This window comes from Heterodontus francisci, chromosome 22, assembly GCF_036365525.1.
Source record: "Heterodontus francisci isolate sHetFra1 chromosome 22, sHetFra1.hap1, whole genome shotgun sequence".
Classification (NCBI taxonomy): domain Eukaryota; kingdom Metazoa; phylum Chordata; class Chondrichthyes; order Heterodontiformes; family Heterodontidae; genus Heterodontus; species Heterodontus francisci.
The window spans coordinates 62,932,218-62,952,175 of NC_090392.1; the positions used below are offsets into that span (position 1 = coordinate 62,932,218).

The 19,958-nt window shown below is 40.3% G+C and overlaps 1 protein-coding gene across 2 annotated transcripts in view; it reads right to left on the bottom strand.

Annotated features, from left to right (window-relative positions):
• Positions 1-19,958, bottom strand: part of ncapd3 (non-SMC condensin II complex, subunit D3) — a 78,756-nt gene that overhangs the window by 36,299 nt on the left and 22,499 nt on the right. For both annotated transcript variants that reach the window (XM_068053919.1, XM_068053918.1), the window contains exons 13-21: positions 18,638-18,718; positions 15,351-15,425; positions 14,356-14,429; positions 12,273-12,407; positions 11,166-11,386; positions 8,315-8,506; positions 7,177-7,271; positions 5,336-5,451; positions 121-228 (exon numbers count right to left, since the gene is read on the bottom strand). In XM_068053919.1, the coding sequence (XP_067910020.1) occupies positions 121-228; positions 5,336-5,451; positions 7,177-7,271; positions 8,315-8,506; positions 11,166-11,386; positions 12,273-12,407; positions 14,356-14,429; positions 15,351-15,425; positions 18,638-18,718 (1,097 nt within the window). The remainder of the gene's footprint in view (positions 1-120; positions 229-5,335; positions 5,452-7,176; positions 7,272-8,314; positions 8,507-11,165; positions 11,387-12,272; positions 12,408-14,355; positions 14,430-15,350; positions 15,426-18,637; positions 18,719-19,958) is intronic.

Genomic DNA, 19,958 nt, shown 5'->3' on the forward strand with positions numbered 1-19,958 from the left:
GCTACGTTTACAACCTTTACTTTGATGAGAATCAAATGCAAAGAGTCCAAGTCAATTTATTCAATTTTTATAGCAATGACAGAGTTTAAGTGAATTTAATAGAAATGAGTTGTCACTTACCAACATATTTTCATCCATATATTCAGCTTCATGCTCTCCGAGAACAACATTAGAGATGTAAGACTCACATGCCAAGATCAGCTTTCCACACACCTGATCCAGCAGGACCTGGTACAGAAGCACGACATCAATATATACGCTACAGTGAGATTTTATTCTAACAATAAAACCCCATTCATGTATCACAATTTCCACTGGTCCTTGCATTTTTAAGAAGAATTACATTGGATATACAGCACAGAAACAAGCCATTCAGCCCAACTAGTTGATGTCTGAGTTTATGCTCCACTTGAGCCTCCTTCCATCTTTCTGCATCTAAATCTATCATCATAACCCTCTATTCCCTTCTCCCTCTTGTGACTGACTAGCTTCTCCTTAAATGCATCTACACTATTCACTTCAACCACTCCCTGTGGGATTGAGTTCCACATTCTCACCACACTTTGGGTAAAGAAATTTCTTCTGAATTCCCTAGATTTCTTAGTGGCTCTCTTATATTGATAGTCTCTAGTTACGCCCAGAAGAGGAAACATTCTCTCCCTCTCTATCCATTCTATCAAACCCTTTCATAATTTTAAAAGGCCTCTATTAGGTTACCCCTCAGCCTTCTTCTTTCCAAGAGAGAGAAAGAAAAAAAAAAAGAGACCCAACCTATCAATCCTTTCCTGAAATGCATACCCATGCATTTCTGGTATCATCCTTGTAAATCTTCTCTGCAATCTCTCTACATCCTTCCTATAATATGGCAGCCAGAACTGCACACAGTACTTTATGCGTGGTCAAAGCAAGGTTCGATACAGGTTTAGCATAACCTTCCTACTTTTCAATTCCATCCCTCTAGAAATAAAGCCTAGTGCTTAGTGCCTTGCAACTTTTAGGGACTGGTGTACTTGTACTCCAAGATTCCCTTGTTCTTCTACTCCACCTAGATTTGCATCTTCCAAGTAATAATTAGGGCGGCACAGTGGTGCAATGGTTAGCACCGCAGCCTCACAGCTCCAGCGACCCGGGTTCTGTTCTGGGTACTACCTGTGCGGAGTTTGCAAGTTCTTCCTGTGACCACGTGGGTTTCCGCCCGGCGCTCCGGTTTCCTCCCACAGCCAAAAGACTTGCAGGTTGATAGGTGAATTAGCCATTGTAAATTGCCCCTAGTGTAGGTAGGTGGTAAGAGAATGGTGGGGATGTGGCAGGAAATATGGGATTAATGTAGGATTAGTATAAATGGGTAGTTGTTGGTCGGCACAGACTTGTGGGCTGAAGGGCCCGTTTCAGTGCTGTATCACTCTATGACTCTCTAATAATCAACCTCCCTATTCTTTCTACCAAAATGTACTACCTCACATTTGTCAACGTTGAACTTCATTTGACAATTATTTGCCCATTCTGCAAGTTCTCCTGTAATTTGTTACAGTCCTCCTCAGTATTGGCCATCTCCCCCAATTTGGTATTATCCCCAAATTTAGAAATTGTGTTTTGATTCCAAACTCCAAAATCGTTAATGTAAATTGTGAACAGCAGTGGCCCCAACACTGATCCTTGTGAATATCACTTCCCACCTTCTGCCATTCTAAATAGCTACCCTTTACTCCCACTCTCTGCTTTGTCTTGAAGCCAGCTAGCAATCCATTCTGCCGCTTGTCCCGATTCCACATTCTGACCTTATTCATTAATCTATTATGGGGCATCTCATTGAAGGCCTTTTGAAAATCCAGATAAATTACATCTATTGCATTACCACTGTCTACCTCCTCAAAAGAACTTAAGGTTGGCCAAGCAACCTTTTCCCTTTTGAAACCCATGTTTACTATTCATTATTGTATTTTTTGTTTCTAGATGTTATTCTATCCTCTCCTTTAACAGGGATTCCATTATTTTTCTATGAAAAATATTAAACTGACTGGTCTATAATGCCCTGGGCATATGCTGTCCCCCTTCTTAAATAGAGAAATTACATTCTCTATCCACCAGTCTTCTGGCACTTTACCATTTTCTAAGAAATTATTAAATATGTGCAATAATGCCTCTGTTATCTATTTCCTAGATTTCTTTAAAATTCATGGACGCAATCCATCTGGAACAGAAGCTTTGCCCTCTTCGAGATTGATTAGTTTATTCAATACATCTGTTTGATAATTTTAAATGCACTTATCTCATTGCTCACCTCATCATTCAATGTTATGTCTACCTGTTCTTTCTCCTGTGTGATGCAATACAGCTTGTGTTTGTTTTTGGAGACAGTCCCTGATTTGAAATTGAAACTACAAGGACTTCCAGATTCTGGGGAGTCAAACCTAGTTCAGATAAACAGTCCTGCGACTGAGAAAAAAAACTTTTATTAAAAGCAAGGACATCCAACTGGAAGGTTAAGTTTCAGTTTCAAAAAAACTTGAGTGTTGAAGTCAGCTGAAATAGCTGTGTGTGTTTTGACAAGACTTGAGAGTGGTTGTTTAAAGAGACTGCAAACCGGCAAAGCTGGATGTTGTTTTAAAAAAGTTTCCCCAGAGCTGCTGAACTAAACCAGTTTTCTGGGAGCTACCCTTTGGAAAGTACTAGTTGCTACTGTTGTTGCTGGTGTCTTAAAGAGTTATCTAAGCTGGGGCCATTGAAGTTACACCACCAGAAATGTTGAGAGAAAAACTACAGAAGTTCCAGAAGGGTGCGCAGTTTTGGTGGAGACAGTATCAGTGGGGATCGAATTGCAGGGAAACTGTCTTCAAGTGGAAGTTGGCATCTGCATCTTGGGGAGACAGGATCAGGAGATTTACCTGAAACACTGAAGACCTGAAGGACTAAGGAACTGTTCAGCGCCAATTTCCAAAGAGGATTGTCAAAGGACTTGTGAGATATATCCTTGTTGCAACTGAAAGTTAACATGTAACCTTTAAGATATACATACATTGATGATGCTTTAACTGTTAGTTCATCTTTAATTTATGTTGGTTTTGATTTGAGTGTTAAAGTAAAATTTAGCAAAGTGAAATCTTGTCCGTTTGGTTTTTGTTTCCTAAATTAGGGTCAGTCGGGGGATTCGAATCTTTTGGTTTGTTAGTGGTCTCCACAGGGATCTTAACACCTGGAAAGCACCAAAGCAAAATAATTATTTAATATTTCTGCCATCTCTCTCTCATTACCTGTGGTATTGTCCTATCTATCCTTTAATGTTTCTAGTCCCATCAAAGCCTTCCTTTTTTATTGATGTGCCTGTAAAATATTTTATGATCCTTGATAAATTTAATTTCATAGTTCCTCTTTGCCTTCCCAATTGTTATTTTGACTTTTCTCCTGATCACTTTGTATTCTCTTTTATTATGCACTCCTCTGCTGTCTGTATACTTAACAAAAGCCCCAAGTTTCAAAATTGGTCCCTTATGTCTTTATTCATCCATGGAGACTCACAAATGTTTAGTTTGTTCTTTCTGTTTTGTGGAATATATTTTTCCCGCCTTCTCTTGAACACAGTTTTAAATGTTTCCTGTTGTTGTTCTACATCGTTGTTTGCCAATATTGTTGTCCATTTTATTTTCCTAAGTTCTATCCTCAGCCCCACAAAAATCAGCTTTCTCCAATCTGTTAACCTGGTTTTCATCATACTTAATGTCCTTCTCTAATATCATCGTAAAGCATATTATATTATGGTCACTATTGCCTAGATGGTCCCCCACTTTTATGTCTCTTATCTGCTCTGATTCATTCCCCATTACTAGATCCAATAGCAAATCTTACCTTGTTGGCTTTTTACATACTGGGTTAGAAAGGAGTCCTGTACATATTGTGGGAACCCCATACCATTACCCCTTTTACCTACCTCTTCTGTCCAATTAATATCAGGGTAATTGAAATCCCCCATGATTATTATTCCCCATTTTTTTTTAAACTCAACTCTCTAATTTGTCTGCATATTTCTTTCTCCACTTCCCTTCCACTATTAAGTCATATGTAGATGACGCCCATTAGTGCAATTGATCCTTTATTATCTTGTATCTCTATCCATATGGATTCTATTTTTGTCTTGCTGATAGCTGCATCCTTTTTTTTCTGCCATTGTTATCCATAATAAGTACAGCTACTCCAGCTCTCTTTTCTCCCCCACTCTCTTCTAAATATATAACACCCAGCAACGTTTAATTCCTGTCCTGATTTTTCTGTAGCCAGGTTTCAGTAATCCCGAGGTTTGGTTCCTCCCAACATATGATTGTCTCCAGCTCCCGTTTTATTACAGACACTGTATGCATTGTTGTGCAGACATTTTAACAGTATTTCCTCTCACTTCATGCTTAACCATCTTTTTAGACTCCGGTTCTATAACTTGATTTATCCCCTTGACATCAATGCCCTTCCTTACTTTATTCTTTCCTATGCTCTCCTTCCCTGTCTTGTTTAAATTTAGGCTGCTTACGCTTCTTGTAGATACCTCCCCCCATTTTGCTAGTTTGCCACCTCCCTATTTACCCTTTCCACTAGGACACAGGTCCCATCCCGGTTCAGGTGAAACCCATCCCATCAGTACAGCTCCTTCCTGTTCCAGAACTGGTGCCAGTACCTCATGAATAGAATACATCCCTATATGATTCAAAGGAAAAACAAGGCTGAACAGTAGGGGAGGTATCAGAAGAGATGATAAAAAATTATGATCTTTGTATTACCACTTCCTGCACAACCATTCTATTAAGCAGGCTTAATTTGGTATCTACCTTGGTGATTATTGTTCAATTAATTAGATTTTTGTGATCAGTAATCGGTTCTGAAAACCATTTTATGTATGTATTCAAGATTTTAGGAAGAAAATTCCAAAGTGGTGTCTCGTGGACAAGTATGATTTTACATCCAAGGTTCCCCAGTTACTGAGCTTCCAATTTCAATAATGTCTTCAGACGAGTGAGGAAAGTTACTGCCCACGAAGGAGAGAAAAAAAAAATCAACCCTCAACATTTTTAGGAGCCCCAGAAGTAGCACTTGCAGAGGTCTGGAAGCAGGCTACCTGCCTACGTTTGGCTGAATCAGATCTAAAATGGAAATAAAGGAGGGGAATTTTTTTTTTTTAAACCGCTGGTTTTAACAGAGTCCTCAGCCTAGAAAAGTTTCACCTGCATCAACGGCAGAATTGCTATTGATCTGCTTTTTATTCTCACAGTTCTTAGTCATATTTTATGCCTAAGCACCCTTTGTTGATTTCTTTAAGAGACTAGAATTTTTCAAGGTGTATTTGCAAACCCACCTGTGTGTCCTCGGGTGTCTCACACTGAGCCTGACAGAGTTTGTACAGGGTCTCAACTGCAGGACTAATGATTTCTGGAGGAGAGAAAAATGCATTTATCCAACTCTGGACCTCATCTGCAAGAAAAGAACCACATATTTAGTAAAAGAACACTTTTATAGATAAAGTTGTTGTTAAGTGACTATTTTAACACCTTAATCATTGAGGAATAACTTTTTTTTTTAAAAACAGCAAATGTGATCTCCTTAAGTTTTAGCAAATGGAATACTATGTTGCTTTTAATGTCCACTACCAGCAAACAATGCTAGGCTAAATGTATTGCAGGGTGGATCCAAGGCAATTCCCTCTCTGCTCTGTCACAACAACATGGCTTAGCCAAGAAAGACAATCCACTACTACATAAAAGTAGTATTTATTTTCAACGCAAGCCATCTGTTTGCATCCAGAGTAAAATTGCCAATTCGGTGTCAAACTTCATGCAACTTTGTACCATGAATTTGCACTCTCGTTAGCAGACAAAGATCTGAAAAAGAACTTCACATTTGACCCTTGTAGTCAGAGTGAGGAAACCCTTATCGCATTTGTCTGGGGTGGATTTGAAGCCAAATGGCAAAAACAAGGAACTAAAATCAATTTAAACAGAAAAGTGAAGTTCAGTAAATTCACCAAGAATAGAAAAGGCACAATGTTAATGTAATAACATTTTCCACTTGTTCAGTGGAAATACTTCAGTACAAACCACTTTATCACTGGTCATGCAACATCAGAAAAACAGAATCCACACAATAAAATTAAAAGCTGATCCCTAGTCACTGCAGGCAACAGTTGAAAAATTTCTGTGCACAAGGGCAGGATTCCCCAGCAATAAGCAAGGGAAGCCTCTTATTTATAGTGCACAAAGCACTGGTACTGTAATTGCAAACAAAACATTAGAAATTCCATAGAACTTACAACACAGAAGCAGGCCATTCGGTATGCTGGTAGTTACGTTATACACCAGCCCGGTATGAATAGCAGTATAAAAATCACTTGGGACAGAGATTTCCCTAGTTCATTGCTTCATTATCCTTTACATATAACATATATGCAATCCTGGTGCTCCCATAGCCATTCCCCCAACGACTGCCACATCCATATACAAGTGATGTGCAACATTTGGTTTCAAAATACATGGAGAATTCCCAGCAACCTTTGCCTAAGGCAAAATCCATTAAAAAAATTCTGTCATACAATGTTAGTTGAGTGTCGCCCTCCAACTCTTGTACAAAGCCACTGACTGGAATAGATTTGCTGCATCCTCACCACAGAATCTCTGCAAATAAGTGTTCCTGAACTATAAACTTTAAGCACAGCAGAGAATGTAAATGAATCAAAATTATTGAAGATTAGACAACAGGTAAACATTTAAAAATGTGCCATAAATTAGATATTTTGAGCATTAGTTGCATTGATTGCTCCTTTAGATTAACAAAATATTAGTGATTTTAAATCTATTTAAAAAGGCGATATTTTAAAAAAATAAACTCTAGCCAGTATCTGATACTTCAAATCAAGCCTGAATTTACCTGTCAGGCAAATACTGGAGCACTGTAATTTCCTAGTCAGCCTGAAGACGGTCAATCACTAAGACACTGACAAGGAACGTTTTGCCTTCTAAACCCCACATCCCATAACAGTGCGAGACACCTGCTGGTACTTCACCATTTAGGGGACTGTTAAAGATACAGTACCTCTGCAATCCAGGTCTATTTAAACAGTTGCCCTGAACCCCACCACCACAGCCCCTGAATGCATTAGATAAATAAAAAACAAATCCTTGAATGTCATTGCGCTTCACTCACCTATCAACCTAGACCTAGTTGCCTCAGACAAATGCTGAGCAATGTTCCCTATGACACTCAGAATGTGGCTTGTGCTGTTGTCTATATTCTTTGACCTGCAAATATTAGAGAAACAAATTTCAGACTAATGAATTGAAAACTTTACACTGCACTGGCATTATCTGCGATTTCTGATACTTAACATATAGTACTGAGCACCTTGTTTTCATATTATTTCACATATAAATCAGTCCCTCACATTAAAACTCCGTTGCAGTTCTGAGGAGACACACTGGTGGGGAGAGAGGAGGAATAAAATTATCAGGGTGGGGGGCAGGAAAAACTATCCCTATTGGTTGTGGGGATGGTGGGAAGGGGTTGAGGGTCAAAGATACTGAAGTTTGGGGGGGGGGGGGGGGGGGGCGGAGTTCACAATTTTAAAAAGTGTTTTTTTGGGAGATAGGTCGATTTATGTAGTGAGGACTCAGCAGGGAAGTGGGAAAGGGGATCCAAAGTTAACTTAAACATTTATTGACTTCTGACACCGGCACCTTTAAATATTTAAATCTCTCCTGAAGGGCTTGAAGCCCTTTAAAAATGGTGCCGGACGCTGTTGTCAGGACGACCCTTTAGGTAATATCGCGGGGGCTCTGCGGCGCCACTTCCGTGTCAGAGGCCACCGACTTCACAACACGCCGCCGCGGATCGCTAATAAAATTCAGCCCTAGGTTTCTGTCAAGTTTTTCAAAGCGTAAAAAAAGGAACTTGAAATAACAGCACAGAACACTTTCCAAATAGGAATGTTCTGAACTATGGACAGGGGAATGAATTATGTTTAAAAAAAACGCCACATATTGTACGCTAAAATATGGCACCCACTCAAATTGAAATGTTATTTAATAGCTTCAGGATAACACTTCTATCAGTGGATCTGTATGCCTCTGATAAAATGGCAGAACTGCGATTTCAGCAAAAGTGAACCATAACATCCAGCGACCTTCTAGCTTTATTAAAAGTCAACTCCTACAGTAGGTAATATCTGAAAAGTTTGAATGGCACAAAAGCTTTTGAAAAACAGAACTAAAATAGATATTGTACAACTTATTTTACACATATGGTGCAGCAGGAGTATTTTCTTACAAATTTAGAAATTACAAACCTGTAAACCTTATCCCAAGAGACTATAATCTTCTCATAATTCAAATTCGGGGATGATCCTGCAATTTTTGAAAGTAACATCCAGGCGGCAGAAGCATGCTCAGTCTCAGTGTGAGAGATAAGACCCTTTACAAATGTTGAATTGAATTTATTTTGACGGGACCATAAAAGGAAAGCTTTGGTCAGGTAACGACTATGGAAAGAGGACAAACAATTACATAATTGGTATTAGCAATATAGTAACAAAAAAATAAAGATGTCACAACAGAAAGATGACATGCATATTCAAAGCACTCTAGGAAAAGCTCGAACATTTCCCCAAAGAAAGCTCACGGAGCAGATTTCAATCGTTAACAGATTAACTGTTGCATTTCGATCCAACAAGCTCAGATTCCAGTTGATAAGAGTGGGGGGAGGGTTAGAGGGGGAGGATAAAAGTTTAGCATTCTAACATCGCTCATTAAAAAATTAAATAAACTCGTTTGCAAGAAAAAATATGGGAAAGGGAAACCTATTTCCCCAAAATCATGAAGTAAACCCATTGGGAGGTAAATTTGATCACTAAATGTAACGCAAAACATTTGGTATCACATTAGTCCCTTGCTATACACTCCACCAGATATTCAGATCCATTGACTTCAGCAGAACTTAACGCCAGGCATGCTGTGCTACGGTCAGCAAATGCAATTCGACATATCTTGCGTGCCCACCCATGTCCAATTTCCCTCCCACTGGGCTGGACTTTACATGGGGCGGACAGGAGCTGGCGGCGAACCTGCTTCCGCCTGGCCAGGGGATCCCTCCCATATTTTACGGGTCCCCAGGCTTTAATTGTTCTGTGGCGGGACTTCCACCTGCTTGTGGGAGGAAGTCCTGCCTCATTGAGCTGCCAGCCAATCATTGGGCAGACAGCTATTAGTCCCAGCAGCGCCACTGGGAGTGGTGGCCACTGCTGGGACTGCAGCCCAGCTGAGTACATGGAGCCAGGAGTCCAGGTAAGTTGGAGTTTGCCTCGCCAGGCTAATTGGTCGCACCCCAGCGAGGCAAGGATGGCCGTTTGGGAGGAAGGGGAGGTGTCTCGGGTCCTGCGGTTGGTTGGGGAAGTGGGGGCAACCCTCAATCGGGCACTCCGTGCCCATTTGCCCCTCTCCAGTGCGCTGAGAGGTCGCCAGGTTTCACTGGGCGGCCTTTCACGCCTCCTGGATGCCCTCTTGCCATGGGTAAAATCCCCGTGGAGGCAGGCAAATGCCCTTAAGTGGCCACTTAAGGGTCTTGATTGGCCTGGGGTGGGAAAACCGTTTCTCGCCCCCCACGTAAAATGGGGCAGAGGCAGGAGCAGCTCAGGAAGGCCTCCGCTCAATTTTACGTCACCCCCCCCTCCGGCTCGCTGGGGTGGTGCAAAATTCCGGCCATTGTGCTTTCTTTTCCTATTAGCCACGCTGCGGATATTAATTATAGGGAGAATCCCCATCTGTTCCAGGTAGTTCTACAGATGATAACAGAGATTGATAATACGAAAAAATTGTGCACTCAGCTGATTTTTTTTGCCGGGGGTAGCATAGAAGCTATTCTCAGACTTCCCTCCCCTTTTTAAGTTATTTTTAATTTTTTGGCATACATTGCAGCAGATCTTAGCACTGCTCCCAGGTGATGGCCTCTCTGAAGTCTGGGAGCATTGTAGTACTGATTATTCCAAAATTCAAAGGGAGATTTGAGTTTTTAAAAGAGTGGCTGTAAAAAAATATTAAAATAGCAGGGTAGTTGGTAGCAGTGTACATTTTCCCCTGCTGCAAGCATGGTCACAGACACTGCCAAGCCAACAGCCTGCAGGTATCTCTTTATGCAATTACAGAATCCATTCAGTCAATAATGTCATCGTCTAGCAAAATATTGATAGCACACAGCAGTTCAAACTGTGGAGAGAACAGATAAATTAACATTTCATGTTACAGCCAATATCAGAACTTCTGACACTGCTTGACGGGTGCACTTTCCAACATTTTGTTTTTGTTGAATTACTGCTTTTCATTTTTATCAAATTGTACTTGTTTATCTAAGTTTTTACTTTGACATTTATTGCAAAATATTATTTAATATATCCCAAATTATAGAATGTCTATGGGTAAAACAGACATTTGAGTTTCTCCTTGCAGTTTCATGCTATTTTTTAAAACAGATCAGATTTCCTTCAGAGTCTACATACAAAAAACTTTCCTTCCCTCTTTCCCAACTTCCAATAAAAAACTGCCCAAGAATTCAGATTGTGGGGATTATATTCTGCCATCACCACATTAAACAGAAAGCTTTGTTAAATATATCTCACTCCATTTCACATATCTACTTTACAATTTAAATCACAGATTGTGACATCAAAACAATAACTTAGAGAGGGCGCCAAAGTGATTGACTAGAATGGTACTAGGGTGAGATCCGATCAATCAAAATCATGATGGTTTTGTTGAGTAAATAAGTGGTAAAAGGGTTAGTTACCAGAGGACACAGATTTTAAGGCAGTAGGCAAAAGAACCAGTGGCTACATGAGCATGATGATCTGGCAAGACAGAAAGGTTGGCGGAAACAGATTCAGCATCAACTTTCAAAAGGGAATTATTGATGGGTACTTAATAACCTTATGTTCATGAAAAGGAAAAACTTAATAGGCTAAAGGGAAAGACCAGTGCAGTGGGACCAATTGGCTACCTCTTACAAACAGCCAGTACAGGCACAATGAGCTAAGTGGCTGTACCATTCTACGATTTTAACTTCTCAAGATAAATAAATGCAAAATATCAAAGACAACTTTAATGGTTTTGGCAAATTGAAATGTGTAAAGCACCCCAATAAGCATTTACCAGAGCTCTTGATTCTCAACTGTAAGAAGTGCCAAAACATCCCAGGCCAATCTTTGATATTGGTCTTCATTACTGAACAGTCTGTAGTCCTTTATTTTTTCTATTATCACTTGATTCAGACACTCCAGTGCTTTTTCCTGCACAGAATTTTCAGAGTCAATTACAATTGGGATGACTCCATTCATCCAAACCTTCTGTAGCACACAGTTACTGGGTTGAGCCTGAAAGAAACACATGAAAACAACCTGAGCATTAGGATACCATCCTGAATTAATAGATTTGAAAAAAAGAAAATTGAGCCAATCAAAATAGATTCAATTAACAGTACCAACATTTTTTGCTACTAAATGCGATTGAGGATCTTTATAAATTCTACAATTCAAAAAGAACACTTTCAACTGCACGAGGACTTCTTGGTCCACAAACAAGAAATGCTATCTAAAACAGAAGTCAAATATCTAATGGTACTAAATGTAAACCCAGTGAGCATAGTATCATGAGCCCATTCCTCCCAATTCTCAACAGTTCCCAAATATATAGCAAGAGCTAATTAGAAACTGGTCAACATTTATTGTTGAAAGATATTCACCCCCAGAGACATTCCTCCCGTGCCATGCCCCACTCTCAGGTAAAGAGGGCAGTCAGGAAACCTGATTTCAGCTATCAACTAATGGTATTCTACAAGCAGCCAAGAAAAAAATGTATGAAGACAACGTAGAGTTACTCCCCAAGTTTCCGTTTCTTCCTGAGGGGGAAATAACTGTCCTCCCCCACCCCCCCAGTGGTATGACTGACATCAGAAGTTAATGATTGCTAAGTAACCACAGGATTCATAGTATAACTTTTTTTTGGAGAAATTTGTGAAATAATTATCTTATTTTTCTCCCTTCAACTTAAGCCTCCCCATAATATAAGTGCTCTCCATAGCCAGACACAGATAAGCATTTCTAATTATTGAACATAGGAACTGGTAAAGTAGATAATTACTTCAACACAAGAAATCATCTTCCAATATCAGAATTTTATGAAGTCCTTCATGCAGTTACTAAAAATATTTGCAAACGTATGTACGTATTCTGATCTGAAAGCAATATTAAAAACCCTTACCAACAGTAGATCAGTGACTGACTGCAATGCCTGCTTGCGAACAGATGGGGCAGGATCACGACAACGGTCCTGTAACGTTGACAGATCTTCTTGGGTGCAGAAGACAATGTTGTGTTTTAAAATGCTTACAAACACCTGCAGGTATGAAACACAAACAGCTGTCTGTACATCAAGAAATGGAAATCTAACTAAGCACTGATGATCATGCATTATATATCTTATTTCATACAAACCTCTGGTCGACAGCTGTTAAACTAAAAGGACAGGGAACTAATTCATTTATTTAGAGTAGAATTCAAGAATGCATACCCACGTATTGTGCATAAAAACATGTATTATTTAAGGGTTTTCTTTAAACAGCCTTCAACCAATTGGCAGGGGAGTAAGAAAAATAATAAGATGCATACAAACCCAGTTCTATATATCATGCCTGATTTTTTTTAATGCTCTGCCTATGATGTGGATGCGGTTCAGAAAATATAGCTACCAAACCTTGCATGTGTTGTGTTCAATTTCGCAATGAACAAAATAAAGAGGTGCATGACCTACCTGCACAGCTGCAATTAAATATTTTGATTGTTTAAATCAGGTCATGTGTTATACCCACAGCACAAACCTTGTCTATGAATCCAGGTTTACGGGGATCCCAAGGGCCTGCTTAAGCAGATCTCTTAAAAGGACACGTTTTTCTGTCTTAATTTGCGTTTTGGATTATGATTTGCTCCATTCATTAGTTGATTGCTGGGTACTCAGCCATTTTTATTCTTGCTCATTTCCCCCCCCCCCCCCCCCCCACAGACTCTTGCTGTGCTGAAGGCCATTCAGCCCATTGCACTTGTGCTGGCTCCGAGCTTTTCATAGTCTTATTTCCTTGCTTTTGCCCCCAATATTCTTTTAATGTTTTCTTAAATAGTTATCCAGTTCTTCCTTAAAACCTATTAAGGATCCTCCTTCCATGAATGCTTCACATCCAACAATATTGCTCCTAACCTCTCCCTGCATCAAGAGCAATCTTAAATTTATGCCCACTATTTACCAGCAGTAGTAATGGGTGCTCCTTACGCACCTCGTTAAAGCATTTTGAACACATGTATCAAATAACTTCTTAACCTTCTTTGTTCTGGTGAAAAAGAGCTTCAGTTTCTCAAATGTCACCTCATTACTAACAAAACTCACCCTTGACATCTTATTAATAGTTTTCTATACCTGCTCCAGAGCCTCAGCTTCCTCCTTGTGGCTGGGTGCTGAATCTGCATATCTTATTGAAAGTGCAATTTATCCAATTATTTGTACAGGTTTAGCATTATTTCTTTGCTTTTCGACTCTGTGCTCCTGTTCCTAAAACTTCAGATTTTTTATACACAGCTTTAGCAACTAGTCCTCCCACTTTTCAAGATTTGTACAAACAAATCCTTCAGTCTCTTCTCCATCTAACTAAAGTTTTATCCTTTCGGGAAATATTTCTCCTGCCAAAAAAAAACACCCGTTTCTCCAAATGAAATTTCAGCTAACAAGCTATTTGCCCAAACTACTAATCTTATGTTGTCCTGACATCACTTACTGTCTTCTTCAGTTAACCACATACCCTAACACAGTGGTCTACAAATCTGAAATTGTGGCCCCTATACTCAAATCCAGAGCAATGGTTCCAACACTGAACCATTGTGAAGTTACCTAGTCACCACAATTTCTTCTTTAAATGATCTGCAACCTCACCAGCTTTTGTGCTCTGCAGCCCAAATTGCGCTATATGCCACGTGCATATAGGGCAAGCTCGTGCACCAGCTTTCTATTCAAATTAAGTGAACTGACTACCCCAGAAAATACAGCACAAGTCTGCTCTAAGCTTCCAGTGTAAGTGGAGGGAGGCTAGTTCAACTCAAGATTTTGTAGAACTAGTACTATACAGCCTTGCCCCCATGCTCATCATTGAGGAAGAGGAGGCCTAGTGAATCAGATATTTTGACTCAATTGGCTTTTCCATTTGGCATCTAAAGAGGAGCAGCCCAAGCTGATCTTTGGCTGTAATACAAGGTTTATAAAAGTGAACAAATAATATGTACCATGATCTCACATACACTACCTGAATGGCTGATTTTCTGACAATGGTTCTCTCATCACCAGCTCTCAATCTCAACATGGTCATAATTGTTTTTACTGTTCAAAAGAAATGTGGAATAATATTTCATTAAGGATGAATTACAAACACTTTAAAATGTCTAGTTCTCCTGAGACTGAAAACCATTGACAAATAAAAAGGGCACTGTTTACACACATTTTCAGATCTGATGCGCATCTTCAGAGCTTTGATGCACTATTTTAACAAACTTTAAAAATATTAGGTAGCAAAAGTTAAATCATTGGGATGGTATATTCGCCGTTCATTCAAATTGCTGACACAGAATTTTAAAAGTTGCAGATAGCCAATTATTTTTATTAACATATTAAACAATGGCCCATGCTATAAACCGTAGAGTACCAGCACATTCAACATACACTACAGAGTAAGGATGTTTTACTCGGAGACCACATGTTCATGCAGGAACAGAGAAATTAAAAATTAACTGCAGAATTGTCACTACCTAGAATCTACACAATTATGAACTCTTATTTCATTTTCGGTACAGAATTCTAATCACTAAGGTGTTAATCTAAAGATCCAAGTTATAAAACTATTTTCCAGAGTTGTATCAAAGCGAGAAAGCCACTTACCTTTTGTCCCTCACTTTGTTCCTCATTGTCACTTTTTTTTTTAAACTCAACCGTACCTCATTTCCCTCAACATGTTCCTTATGACATTTTTGCAATCATTTGTTGCACATTTTTGTCTCCTTAACTTTTTTTTTTAATCGGATCTTTGCATTTTTTTCTTCTCCCAATAAAGTGTTAAAGTCCTAATAAATATTTTGTTGGGAACTCCACTTCAACAATTAAAAGAAACACAAACAATTTGTATATACCGATTCCAGCCAGAAAATATAATTTAAGGTAGTTCAGCAGTAATGGTACTGGAGTTTCTCATTTAAACAGGCGTATAGCAATGATATATTTCGCATTGACAGGAATTTCTGTGCTCACCATTAGTGAATGCTGAATCCCCAGGGTCTGTGACTTCAATGCTTTTTAGTGTGTCCTTGCATTGGTTAGCGGTGGCTAGAAGTTTCAAAATGTTTGAAACAAAACAAATTGAATATACCATCTGTACTTTTTCCAATCTACATTTTACTGTCATGCCACTCAAGTAACCAATTGCAAAAAGCAGTTTAGAGAGTGCCATACAATAGTACCTTTGTATTTCTAAATACTTATGATGAAACCACAGTGAAAAACCAAAGCCCAATGTGCAGGACACCAAGGATAAAACAGTAAAATAGGAAACAGGGTACACCAAGAATCAGGCATTTCAGAACACTAAGTTTCTATTGGAAGGTTGAAGACTCTAGGAGGAAAAGATTTAAACAGAAAAGAGTTCCAGTTTTAGCATTTTGGAATAGGTGGGGAGATGACAGTGATTCTTGATCTAAACTCAGAATGGAGAGAAGGAAACGTCCATAGGACACAAAGCAGCTTCAGACAAACAGGACAAGGAAGGGACCATAGAGGACCAGTTAATACTAGTTTTCAATTAAGCTGCTTTTGGCAGATATGACAATAGAATTAGAGTCATAGAGTAATACAGCACACAAACAGGCCCTTCGGCCCATCGTGCCCGTGCCGGCCATCAAGCATCTAACTATTGTAATCTCATTTTCCAGCACTTGGCCTGTAGCCTTGTATGGTATGGCATTTCAAGTACTCATCTAAATACTTCTTAAATGTTGTGAGGGTTCCTGCCTCTACCACCTCTTCAGGCAGTGCGTTCCAGATTCCAACCACCCTCTGGGTGAAATTTCTTTGCTCAAATCCCCTCGAAACCTCCTGCCCCTTACCTTAAATCTATGCCCCCTGGTTATTGACCCCTCCGCTAAGGGAAAAAGTATCTACCTATCAATGCCCCTCATAATTTTGTACACCTCAATCATGTCCCCCTCAGCCTTCTCTGCTCTAAGGAAAACAACCCTAGTCTTTTCAGTCTCTCTTCATAGCCGAAATGCTCCAGCCCAGGCAACATACTGATGAATCTCCTCTGCACCCTCTCCAGTGCAATCACATCCTTCCTATAGTGTGGTGCCCAGAACTGTACACAGTACTCCAGCTGTGGCCTAACTAGTGTTTTATACAGCTCCATCATAACCTCCCTGCTCCTATATTCTATGCCTCGGCTGATAAAGGCAAGTATCCCATATGCCTTCCTAACCACCTTATCTACCTGTGCTGCTGCCTTCAGTGATCTATGGACAAGTACACCAAGCTCCCTCTGACCTTCTGTACTTCCTAAAGTACTACCATCCATTGTATATTCCCTTGCCTTGTTAGTCCTCCCAAAATGCATCACCTCACACTGCTCAGGACTAAATACCATTTGCCTCTGCTCCGCCCATCTTACCAGCCCATCTATATCGTCCTGTAATCGAAGGCTTTCCTTCTCACTATTTACAACACCACCAATTTTTGTGTCATCTGCTAACTTATCATGCCTCCTATATTCACGTTTAACTCATTAATGTACACTACAAACAGCCAGGGTCCGAGCACCGATCCCTGCGGTACACCACTGATCACAGGCTTCCACTCGCAAAACAACCCTCGACCATCACCCTCTGCCTCCTGCCACTAAGCCAATTTTGGATCCACTTTGCCAAATTGCCCTGAATCCCACAGGCTCTTACCTTCTTAACCAATCTTCCATGCGGTACCATATCAAAAGCCTTACTGAAGTCCATGTAGGCTACATCAACTGCTTTACCCTCATCTACACATCCAGTCACCGCCTCGAAAAATTCAATCAAGTTAGTAAATGTGAATTGGAGAGTATGGGCAGAGATAAAGTTCATTAGGGATGTTATACATGGACTGTGATAAGCGAGAAGCTTTTTGTATAAAATGCAGCAGACTCGCAGGAAACACTGAGAATTGTACTTTATTGACAGAAGAATAAGACCACAGTATTCATCCTGCCATGCCAGCTAGAATCAGAAAAGTAAAAAGCAATTATAATTGGAAAAGCAGCAAAAAAAATCACAGTCTGACCCAATTGGCTAACTTACAATGCCAATTCCAGATAGAATGCAAGAATTAGAATTGGAGGTGAGGAAAAGGTTCAGATTTGCCCAATTACCAGGCCAATAAGGTTGACAAAGCTGTTTGAGGTCATTCAGGATAGCAAAACAAAAACTCTACATTACTGCCAAACTGAAGAAATACACGCTTGTTGATTCATTCAAAGTTGTGAATAGCGAATTAAGCCGAGATAGTTAAAGATTTGCACAAGAAGCTGTGAAGCAGTTACAAAAATTACAAGATAAATAAAGGCAGCAACTACAGTTAGATACTAAAAGTGAGGGTTTCAAGAAAGCCAATATAACCACCATGGAAGTTAGAACAAGAAAGCAGGTAACTCATTGTATCAGGACTTTGGAGTAGAAAGCATGAGAAAAATTGGGAAAAAAAGGAAATGCCAGAAAGATGTAAAATTTGTATCTCAGTGAGAAACATTGGATGAGGGCAGGATAACTGAAGTTGCAAAGACAGGATAGAGATTCAAGGAGCTAGGAACCCCAAATACTGCAAAAATTTTGAGCATAGGAAGTAGAGGAAATTATAAATCCACTTGGTAAGTTTTCCCAAGTAGTTTGCAAATGCAAGTTCCAGCTCCATATTGTTCACATCAACAGAGAGAAGACAAAGCAAGGATAAAGGGAGGGGGTAGAAAAGGAAAAAAACACACTCACACATACATAAAGAGAAGCATCCATCGTTGAAAGTAAAAAACAAGTCTGGACATTGGAACTTAAATATCCATGAAATGGTAGTACTACCCTAGGCAAATCAAAGAAAATCTAGTCAGCTAGATACAATTCCTAGAAAAATTTTGACCCATTCATCACACCAATTCAACATAAAATATTGCTAATTACTGTTGCCAATAGGTCAATGCAAGACAAAAATATGATTTCAGGCCCCAATACATTTCCATAATTTGAACCCATTAGTTTTCATGGATAACAGAAATATAAGCTATTAGCTATCAAAATCAGGACAAAGATAACAATCACAGAAAGAGTGTATTCAGGTTTCCAATATAACAGATTGACAAAGCTCCTTAGTAAAACTTGACTAACACCTCTCATGATATTTGAATGGGTAGGGAAATATTTGCCACGCTGGGGAAAAACAAATATTTAGCTCATTGCTTTTACGATTACTTTGGTCAGCACCTGAAGGCCTGCAGACATTAAAACACATATACATGTTATTGTGCTCACCATCACTTCCTGCTGAATCTCCATTGTCTGCGACTTCAATGGTTTTTGGTGTACGCATGGTCTTATGTTGATTGTTTGTTGCTAAGATTGTTATAGAAAAACAGAAAAAATTAAGAGCTCAAACTCAAGTCTATTGCTAATATGATCATTTAAAACAGACTAAGTAATAGAAAGTAAAGTGAACTATAATTCTGTTTTCCCACAGTGAAAGGACGCTGCCCGCCCACCCCCAACCTCAAACAGGTAATGCATAGTACCAGCACTAATTATTGCAGACTAGTACATTCCAGAATCTCGAACATTTCACAAAAGAGAGACAATTAGTTAAGGGCATTTTGTTCTGTTGGGACTAAACTTTAAACCGTATAAGTTCCAAGACGAGTGTTTAGCTCTTCCAGTGATCAGTGGCTGCCGTTGAGTTGTTAAGAAGTCTAAATCTTCTCAAAAGTATCAATGTAAACTTTGTGAGATTTGTTGAAAAACAAAAGCTACTTTGCGGCACCAGAGAGAACTGTTAACACTGCCTGAGTCGGCAAGCAAAAAGAGGCAACTTACTCTCAGGTCTCCAGTAATGCCAGTTTTTAGACACAATGGCTGGAATTTTACAGTGGAAGGACGGGAACTGGACTCCGACATAAATGCTGGTGGCGAACCCGCTTCCGCCCAGCCTGGGGATCCATCCCGTATTTTACGGGTCCCCAGGCTTTAATTGGCCCGAGGCGGGACTTCCACCCACTTGAGGGAGGAGGCCCCGCCTCAGTGAGCTGCTGGCCAATCAGCGGGCCAGCAGCTCTTAGTCTCAGCAGCGCCACCGGGAGCGGTGGCCACTGCTGGGACTGCAGTCCAGCCGACCAAGGAGGATACCAAGGAGCCGGAACTGAAGTTAAGTTTGGGTTGCCTTACCAGGGGAATCGGTCGTGCCCTGGTGAGGCTCGGATGGTTGTTTGGGGGGGAAGGGGGGCATCTTGGATCCCGGAGTTGGGTTGGGAGGCGGGGACGGGCAGCTATTGCTGGGCGGCCTTTCACATCCCCGGCATTCCCGCTTGCCACAGGTAAAATACCCATGGAGGCGGGCGACGGCCCTTCAGTGGCCACTTAAGGGTCTTGATTGGCCTCGGGTGGGCAGTTTCCCACCCCCCGCCCCCCACCAGACCTCCATAAACTTGGTTGGAGGCGGAATCGGGGCAGGTAGGCCTCCCGGAGCCTGCTGCTCAATTTTACGCCGCCCCCATGCCACCGTCCGACCCGCTGCAGGCGTAAAATTCCGGCCAACACCTCGGTTTCTCCCTTTGCCTGCAAGGGTGGGCGTTGGGTTTGATAT